Genomic DNA, 9535 nt, shown 5'->3' on the forward strand with positions numbered 1-9535 from the left:
GTGCATAAGGAGAAACTCGCGAACGGGGGAGGGGGAGAGGCGACCGCCGAGTTTTCGCGTTTCTGGTGTGGAAAGTCGGAGGCGGTCTGATGAACCGCTGCGACGAACGCAGGGCAGGGAGTTTACTCGCTCCGATGTGTGCACATTCACATGTTGGCGGGGCTGCACATGATCCCGCGTCGCAGATAAGATAGATGCATTGGAATCACACTTGTACATAGAGACGGGGTCTCGAACGGAATCGGAACGTCTGGACCCACATAGATCCCTCGACACTGCCATGATCGGTGCGGCGGGGTGCGGGTCGGCAGGCGCCGAGCGATCTGCATCTGAGCATTGCAAGGTTGATCGTCGTTCGCTCGACGCTGTGGGCCACATCACTGCAGCCATCATCAGACGACAGGCCTTTGCTCGCCAGGGGCGGTGCGGGAAAGATCCCAGGGGGAGCCAAGGGGCTTGGAAAAGGACCCCCCCCGCGACGGCGATGGCGATGGTCGTGCTCGGTGACGGTGAGAGTGTGTTGGCGGGCAGGGAGCACGGATGATCCTGTTTTCTGGTGTGCGGCGGCAGTCTTCGATTTCTGGATGTTCCTCGAATGATGTCGAGCGAGGACGAGGGTCTGATATTGCACCCGTCGAGCTGGATCGAAACGTCCGCCTCTGTCGACGCTCGACCGACCCCGGCCGCCACGCTCGTCGTGCAATGTGCGACGGAACGACGGAAAGGAAAACTCACCGAGCCGGCATCGGTTTGCTCATGCGCCCCGCCCGTGCCCAGGCTGGGGCCTGAAACGCGCCCCTCGCAGCATCCCTGAGGACGGTTGCCGTACGAGCACACCGCGGCCCTCTCCTTCCATCCTCGCTCTACCCCGCGAGCGCCCTCTCTGCCCACCCGATCCCTCCGCTCCCCTGCCCCTCCCCCACGCTGACCGCACCCACGCACCCGTCGCGACGCGCCACTCCGCCCAGAACCCCCATCGGGCGCTTCTTTTCCGTGCCCATTCCGAGATACGCACCCTGAGTCCCGATGCGGCTCCCGTGCGCCTTGCCTCATCCACCGATAGCGGCTCTCTTCGCCCCGGTTCGCGTCCGCCTGTGTGTCCGCCTCTTCGCTCGTCGTGCCTCCCACCGCGCCTTCCCCTTCTTTCGAACCCGACCCTCACCCTCAAACAGAGCGCCACCGTACCCGTCCAGACATAGGACCCCGAGGTTCGCGACGCACATCCACGTCAAACGGACGCACGCGTGTGCGTGTGCCAGTACGTACGGCGAGACCAGCACATACGACACGAGTCCCCAGCTCGTCATCGCATCGCAATCCGGCAACGCTTCCTCGCGCGCGCCCCCCTCCCGTCGCGTTTCAGATCGCGGCCTCAGCGAACACGAGCTCGCAGCAGGAGCAGGGCCCCTGCACACCGGTGCGTCGACGCCCTCCTTGACGGCACCTGTCAACGTCTCAGACGCACCGCACGGCATCGTCTGTCGTCTGGACTCGAGAACCGCTCCCGTACCCCCATATGTGCGCATCAGCAACCTGCCAGCCACCGACGCGCTACACGTCTCCACTCGGAGTTGCAGCAGCGTGCGCCCCGGCGGCCTGTGCGGCTCGACGTGGACGGATCAGGACCCTGAGGCCTGAAGATCTGAACACCCACAGAACGCGCGACGACAGACAGCACCCAAAAAAAACTCCGCAGCAGAAGCCCCAGGACGCTCCGACCCCCCACCCATCTCGACGTTCATCTCCCGAGCGCCACCCGGCACCCGCTTCGTGCATCCCCCTGCTCCCTTCGTGCGTCCCACTTCTTTTTTTGCGCGCGGACACCCGCACCTTGTGTCAACACCCCCGTCCTCCTCGCGCCCCCGCCCTCGCGTTCCGCCAGTGTTCCGCCTCGATCGACCGCGGCGGGCTCTCATGAGAGCCGGAAAAGCCGAATGACTAGATCGGCGCGACCCAGTCAGGCATGCATGTTGCGGTGCCGGCGGCACTCGAACGCACATCGCCCCTCATGGCACTCTCACGGCGCTCTCACCAAAAACCACACAGAACCCGCGAACAACGCTGTGCCAGCGGCCCTCGAACGTCGATCGGGTCGCACATCGCCCCTCAAGGCCCCTCATGGCCTCGAAAAAAAAACACCACAGAACCCGAGAACAACGCACAGCTACTGTACGGCCCCCCTCTCTCGCTCTTCTCTCTCTCTCTGGGCCCACGCCGTAAGCAGCGTCACCGCCCACGCCCCACCGGGTGCGCTTCCGTCACCAGAGCCCCCTTCGCCCCTCCCGCGCGCCCGAAACCGCAACCGCACCCCTGTCCCTGCACGGTGACTCGAACACCTGACGCCCCGCTACGCGCGTCGCGTTGCCCGTCCACAGTATGCCCGCACGGCGCCGCGACATGTCCTCCCGCAGGCGACCGCGACCCCAGGGCGATCCGCACATCCACACCGCGTCCGCTGCGATCACGGTCCCGTGCAACCGGGAGATCAGGCAATCAGCACACCCGGACGCGCGCACGAGACGTGGGACGTCGGCCCCACAGACCGACTCCTGACTCCTCGCCCGCGGCAGGCCCACCCGTCGCGCACGAGACGCCGCGTCGACGCAGCCCGTTCGAAGCCGACGCACGCATGACGAGCCCGCGAACCGATCCGCTCGCCAAGCCCGATAGCCCACCCGCGACTCGAGCTCGCGCGAACCACACGCATGTACGTAGCCCCTATGTCACGAACCCACGCACGCGCGAGACAAATGCCGTCGTCTTTTATTAATACCGCGATAGATAGCGGGCCCAGAGGCGTGCGCAGGACGTGTATATGGGGTATAGCGGCGAGTCAGCGGGCGAGCTCGTGCGTCACTGAGACTGGTCCATCGCCGACACGGGAAAGCGTATGTGACGTGCGTACAAAACCGAACACCACACATACATATAAAAAAAAATATAACGAGATGAAAGAACAAACCATGCCGTCGCGTATGTAATTATAAGTATGAGCGACGCGACGCGTCCGCCATTCGAGACCAAAAAGTATAACCGAACCGAATGTCAAAGAGGAGAAAGACCGTATGCGGGGGTATGTGTATGTGAGTCTGTGTGCGTGTGTGTGCACCACTGCAGCGTCTGTTCAAGGCGCAGGAAAAAAGCCGAGGCAGAATCTGAATATAGGTCGACAGCACCGCGCCGCCATCAACGAGGACCGGGCTAGAAGCACCGCCACTCGGTGCGCGCGAAGCCAGGGATGACGAACATGACGCAGCGGCCGCGCTAGCGATCAGCGTGTCGCACCTCGCCCAGCCTCGTGCCCAAAGCAAGCACGTCGCGCTCGCCCGACCGCAATATACGCCCAAGAAAGCTAAATGCCAGATGCCAGGCGCGGCCCGCGGGGGGCGGGCCACATCAGAAGTCCCGAAATGCGCGAGAAACGAGACGCGAATTGAAAAGAGGAAAAAGAATGACCAACGTCCGTCTGTCCATCGGAACGCCCACCGGCATCCATGAAGCCCCACCACCCCCTTCCTACCTTCCCCACCTTCCGTCCTTCTCTCCCGAAATGCACAAGAACCCTCCCTCAATTGCAAGGTTTCAGAATCAACGCCTCCGCGAGAAGGCCTCGGGGCACAGCGCCAGCAGCCCGACTGCCCACGCGCGACCCGAACAAGAAAGGCTAAATCAACAGATCCACCCCACCTCACACATGCGCTAGAACCCCCCAGACGTGCCGCGCCACTTGCGCCAGGACCTCTCCTCCCGCTCAACCACCAACGCCCGTCAGAATGCGGCCTGCCGAGTCGGCGGCTCGGTCGCAGCCGCGGAGACAGCGGCGCCTGCGGGACAAGCCGCCGTCGGCGTCACCACGCCGGCCGAGTCCCACGCGTTGGGATAGCTGCACCCCGCGACCTGGGTCATCGCGCCCTGCGTGTCCTTCGCGTCGAACCACCCGTCTCCCTGCGTCACCGAGGCCGTCAGCGTCGGGGGCGGGAGCGTCGAGATCGTGGACGTCGGCGTGTAGGTAGGCAGGACCGCCATGGGGACTCCAGAGACACCGCTGAGGGTCGTCGGCGGCCACTGGCTCGCTGTTGCGGCGGCAGTCGCGGCGATGGTCCCGGCACCCTGACCGCCCGTCTGCCACGCCGAGTAGGTCCCGGGGAACGCCGACTTTGCGTTCGTCGCACCCAACGCGGCGCACTTACCGACGGCTTCGCGAGGGTCCGTCGGCATCCAACCTTGTTCGAGGCCGAGCTTGTACGACCACAGCGGCGCTTCGACGCTGTTGGAAGTCGAAGAGTTGCCAATCTGGCTCGAATAAAAAAAGAAAGAGAGAGAGAGAGAGAAGGCGGCAGGGCGCATCCCCCATCTCGGTCAGCGCGCCTTCTAGCGCACGTCACGTCGGCAAGAGGGCGCACCTTCCACGTCCAGAACCACCAATCCTCAGTGGCGTCCATGCTCGCGAGCGCAAAGCTCTTCAGCCCCGCCTTGAACGTCGCGTTGTAGTTCGCCCAGTCGTTCATCGTCGTGCAGTCCCCGAACGCGGCCCCGTTGCCCACGCCGTTCACGAACAGCCCGCAGTCGTTGTACCCGTTGCTAAACTCACCCGCCACCGTCACTCCAAACGCCGACCGACTGCACGGGCAACAAATCGTTAGCTCAGCACGCAAGAGGCTATCGAACACGCGTGTACCTGCCGTTGATGCTCGGGCCCCACGCGCTGCACGCCTGTTTAGGCCAGACACCGCCCGGCTCCCCCGTCCCGTCGTCGTCGACAATAGGCGAATTGTTGGGCTGTCCATCGAACGCGAAGTACGGGTGGGTGTCGAGTATGATGCGATCGGACCCAGGAAGGAAATCGGCCCACTTGGATACGCCGATGAACCCGTCGTGGATGGCGATATACGGCCCATTGCCCGCCCCAAGGCCCGTGATGTTGCGAATCATCTCGTGCGTTTGGTAGTAGCTATCACGCCCGAACGAGGCAAGGTCGCATTGGGCCCGTCCGCCCGTCAGTCAATCCGACAGCCGACGAGCTCGACTGCGCGTGCTTACAAATTCGTTATCTCGTTCAGCCCGATGGTCTGCACCAAGGCCTCGTTCACGACGCCGAAGATGGGTATCAGGTCGCGGTACTCGGGCTGCGAGATAAACTCGGTGATGATGCGAATGTAATCCAACGTCCGCTGCGCGTTCGCGATCCCCATGATGCCGTTCATGAAGTTGACTTGTCCGAGCTTCCCGGAGTGGTTATAGCCTGCGCAGAAAGCGAAGCAAGTAAGAAAGAAAACAAGAACCCAGCGTCGCCAATCAACGCCACCACCCCACGCCGCCATCGAGTCGAGCCGAACCGAGCTGCTCACCGTTTTGCGACCCAGGAACCGTGTGCAGATCAAGATAGATTCGCAGCCCGTACTTGCGCGCCCACTCAAACACGCGCAGAATGTACCTAATCGAAAGAATACACGACCGCGCGCGGTGCCACCGGTCGGTCAAACAGCCGATCTATCGGGTAGACGACGAGGAAGACGCACTTCCAGCAGACCTTGGCGAGGAAAGGCTCTCCCTCCCACGTCTCGATCGCCCAGAACGGAATGGGGAGGCGAATCCAATTCAGCCCCGCCCCCGCGATCTGGGCCAAGTCTTGTTCCGTCTGCAGGCGCAGGCGCGCAAGAAAAAGAAGGTACTATCAGCCAAGCCGATGCGACCCGTCCCACCCGAGCCAGCGCCTTACGCACCACGAACGTGTTGTAGTGATTCTCCAGCTGTTGCTGCAGCCCCCCGCTGGCGGTGTCCGCAGCCATCGCTTCGCTGAGCGTCCACTCATCAACCGTGCCCGGGTATTTCTGGTACAGCGCCGGTGCGATGAACGGCTCGAGCACGAACAGTCCGCCGAGGTTGACGCCGTAGACGTGGTCCTGGCCCCACGTCCAGCTGCCGTTGAGCGGCGGCGTCCACGAGTTTGGCCGCGCGTTGTTGTTGAACGGGTCCTTTGGATCGTAAACCCCTGATCGCGGCGCGATCGAGGAGAGCGCGGAGGGAGAACAGAAAAAAATGAATCGGTCAGCATTTCGATCGTGATCGCGCTCACGTCCGAGACGAAATCGGTGTCGAAATAGACAGAAAGTGAGAGACGCAGGACGTGCCGCGTCTCCACCCAAAATGGAAACGAAGAAGAAAAACTGGGAATGGAGAATGGGAAACGGGACGCGGCACACAAAACGCTAAGCGCGAACAAGATGTGCAGATCCGTCCCCAGCACAAATGCCTGCTCCCAAATCCGCCCGACAGGATCGCCAACTGCACGCGAGACGCGGGTGAAGAGGAAGGGGGCCCACATGCACACGGGCCAGGAAGCGAGCACGCGCGACGCCATGTATCGCAATAGCATCACGCCGACCTGTCGCAGCAGCGCGGTCCCGTCCATCAGCCCCTCTAGCCAACCCGTCATCCCGCCCCAACAGATCGAGAGCTTGGCTGACAGGAAGAGAGTGATGATGCCCCGATCCAGATCCCAGATCAGAGCGCGTCGAAGCCCGTTCGAATCGGCAGCGCATCAACGGGCAGACATGATGTGCGTATGCAAATGCAGATGTGCATATGCGTGGGTATATGCGCTCGCCATCCTGCGCGGGAAAAACGCGAGACCACCTAGGCGCATGGGACGGCGCCCAGTCTGCATCACCGCGGCGCGGGCGGCGGTAAGCAGCATATATGCTCTAGCCAGGCGATCAAACTCTCCGTCCCATCGCCTTATCACCCCACTGGCGCGGTACGTCCGCGACACTGCGAATCGCCCCGACTCAACGCTGCGCTGCGCGGGTGACACGAAGGCGTCGACGCGTGCGTCGATTGTTCCCGGTGGTGGCACCGCTCGCTCGACCGCTCGACGTGAGAGAGCGGATGGACGGATTCGGGACGTCTGGGGACGTGTGCCGTGCCGTGCCGTCCGCACGCCATCACAGACGTAGCGTGTGCGCGGACACGAACCGCACCACGCCCGCACACAGATTTGTATTTTCCCCACCTAGACCCGGCACATCCTACAGCGTGACGCCTCCAAAGCGGACACCGCGTACCCTACCCACTGAACTGGTGCACGTGCGATTCGCGTTCGAATCGCCGAGAGGAAGTAATGCTTGTGAGAGGGTGCGGACTATGCCAGTGCGAGGCGGAGTCATTTTCACAGAGACACGCACACACGCGCCTGCGAACGGCTGCGCAAAAGGCCCACCCACCCCGCACCCCGCACCCACGCATCACGCATCAAAAAGTATCAAGCACCAAACATCGAATCGGGTAATAACCCACACCCCCATCGCTCCTATCCCCGCGCAGACAAAACCCAAACGAGGAAACAGACACCCCACAAAACAAACAAAAAGATCGAATCCGCGAAGGGCAATAAAAGAAGAAGGAAGGAACAACCGACGAAGCGCGGATCAAAAAATAGAACACTCACAATATCCTCCGAACTGGTTCAGATACGTGAACGTCTCCCCACTATCCGTGGTCACCTGCGAGCCGTTCCCACCCGACGTCGCGCCGCTCGGCGAGGCGGGGTTCCCGCTCCCCCCGCCGACGGTGCCGCTGCTGCCGCTCCCACCTGCAGCGGGAGGATCCGACGACAAGCCAGAGGCGGCGCGGTTCGCGTCGTTCCGCGGCTTGACGACGACGAAATAGACGGGCAGGACGACGGCGAGGACAACGGCCACCAGGGCCGCAGCGCCAAAGAGCCAGAAGAGCGGGCGTTTATAGAGCGGCGTGCGGGAGGCGCGGGCGTTGGCCCCCTTTTCGGTCAGCGCGCCACCGGGGGCATCTTCGGCGGCATCTAGGAACGCGCGGGAGGGGCCAGGATTGGCGTCGGCAGCCGCTGCTGCTGCTGCTGTTCCTGGCGACACTGTAAGGAAGGGGGTGGAGTTTGAGGGGGAGGCGCCGGCGCGAGGCTCATCTGCGTCTGCGGTGTTCGTGTAGTAGGAGTCTCTTGGGGTTGGGGAGAGAGAGGGGCCAAGGTTGAGGGCGCCGAAGTTGGCGAAGTAGGGCGCTGAGGGCGGGTCGAGCGGGGGGCTGTCGAGGTGCAAAGGAGTGTGGAGGGGCGTGGAGTACGAGGCGTCGGTAGCGTCGGAGAGCGGGCGCGAGGTAGCCATGCTCGCGAGGTCGCCGTCGTTGTCGTGGGCTGCAGCAGCGAGAGGGGAAAGAAAGGAGCAGGGGGTGATGGTGGTGGTAGGACGGAAGAGCCTCGGAGGGGCTGACTGGCAGCGTCATGCTGGAGGCTTCAGAAAGGAGCGCCTGCAGCGTGAGTGTCCAAATATAGCATGTCATTGGACCCTATTACCACTCCCACTCGTGGCCTCTGCACACCGTTTGCTTACCGTTGCTCGGCGCGTCGAGGGCCTCGGCTCGTCCGCGAGGTGCCCGGTTGCGAGTGTCGTACAGTACACTGTGCGTGCTCTGATCAGATCACATCCAACGCACATCCATCACCCCTCCGTCAATATTCGGGCACGCAGACTCAGCCCGCCCTGGGAAAGTGCCTTAACTGATGATGTCACGCGCGACGCGCGTAGATCATCCGCGCGCAAATCTCTCTCGTTTTTACCAGCCAATGGAAAGGCACAACAGTTTATAGCTGCTCACGAAACGGGTTACAACAACACGAGCATGACCCTCGTATATCAAAAATACCACCGTGCTCAGCTCGCCCCACCACCACCCCGCGTCCCACTCCACCTCGGCATCTGCACAAACCGAAGCAGAGAGACAGCACGAGGTCCGGCCCTCGCAAGCTATCCCAGTCAGCGATGCAGAGGTGTACAGAAATGGAAACTGTTAAGAGGGCAATAGAAGCACACCGGATACGTGTATTTGTGTCCAGACTCCAGAATAACCTGTGCTCAGGAGTCGCGTCACGTGGAGTCTGAGCGGAGGAGGGCTATTTGTGGCGTCGGGCCTCGGGTATATGCGGCGGGACTGGTAGGGTGCTGGTAGGGTACTGGACGGGTCGACTGCAGGGAGGAGCGCATTACGTAGACCTCAGTCAACGGCAGAAGCGTGGGGCAAGAGGGAAGTCTGAGGACGCGTATGTGCATGCGACGGGGCTAGAGAGTCCGACGGTGGTCAAGAGAAGGCCCGCAGTCAACAGAGGAAGCGTCGATGGGTGAGGAAACTCCACCCCAAGGGTGCTTATATGCACAGACATACCGCGGATCCGACAAGAATCCGCGGGAGCGCAGCGCGCCGGCAGAGGACATCGGATCCGGGCGCGACAGATGCTGTACAGGATCATTAATTGTTGAGTGGCCGCGTCGGAGAGCAACAAAGAAGCAGGCGTGCCTGGCGGAGAAGGCCAAGCTGAGCGAGGACGTCCGAGGGCGCAGACTGTGACGACGGTGGAGTGCGCGGCGCGGGACACGGTGAACGTGTGCACGCAGTCCCAAGACAAACTGTGGAGCAGAGAACATGAAAACCGTGACAGCAGAGGCATCCGAATCCATCCATCGGGCGAGATGTTTCGGGCGCGGTGGGCAGCGCTGGCGTTCACGAGGAGATA

General features: G+C 62.4%; 2 protein-coding genes across 2 annotated transcripts; one reads left to right on the plus strand and one right to left on the minus strand.

Annotated features, from left to right (window-relative positions):
* Positions 1-280: 280 nt before the first annotated feature.
* On the plus strand, positions 281-4284 carry HETIRDRAFT_461432 (uncharacterized protein; the record flags this gene model as incomplete). The annotated part of the gene is made up of 10 exons (XM_009554929.1): positions 281-519; positions 571-704; positions 778-1037; positions 1064-1246; positions 1300-1598; positions 1676-2323; positions 2376-2471; positions 2542-2707; positions 2786-2848; positions 3166-4284. The coding sequence occupies 10 exons, from the start codon at positions 281-283 to the stop codon at positions 3496-3498; spliced, it is 2421 nt and encodes an 806-aa protein (XP_009553224.1). The 3' UTR covers positions 3499-4284.
* Positions 3264-8210, minus strand: HETIRDRAFT_39846 (glycoside hydrolase family 5 protein). The gene is made up of 8 exons (XM_009554747.1): positions 7448-8210; positions 5724-5992; positions 5520-5638; positions 5349-5434; positions 5041-5242; positions 4679-4951; positions 4404-4620; positions 3264-4293 (listed from the first exon to the last, which is right to left on the minus strand). The coding sequence occupies exons 1-8, from the start codon at positions 8130-8132 to the stop codon at positions 3769-3771; spliced, it is 2376 nt and encodes a 791-aa protein (XP_009553042.1). The 5' UTR covers positions 8133-8210; the 3' UTR covers positions 3264-3768.
* Positions 8211-9535: the final 1325 nt, after the last annotated feature.

Source organism: Heterobasidion irregulare (assembly GCF_000320585.1).
Source record: "Heterobasidion irregulare TC 32-1 unplaced genomic scaffold scaffold_14, whole genome shotgun sequence".
NCBI lineage: Eukaryota > Fungi > Basidiomycota > Agaricomycetes > Russulales > Bondarzewiaceae > Heterobasidion > Heterobasidion irregulare.

Coding starts and splice junctions, on each gene's coding strand:
- HETIRDRAFT_39846 (XM_009554747.1), bottom strand. CDS start 8,132: ATGGCTACCTCGCGCCCGCTCTCCGACGCTACCGACGCCTCGTACTCC. Junction 5,993..7,447: donor GAACCAGTTCGGAGGATATT/GTGAGTGTTCTA, acceptor CGCCGCGATCAG/GGGTTTACGATCCAAAGGAC. Junction 4,294..4,403: donor GGTGGTTCTGGACGTGGAAG/GTGCGCCCTCTT, acceptor TATTCGAGCCAG/ATTGGCAACTCTTCGACTTC.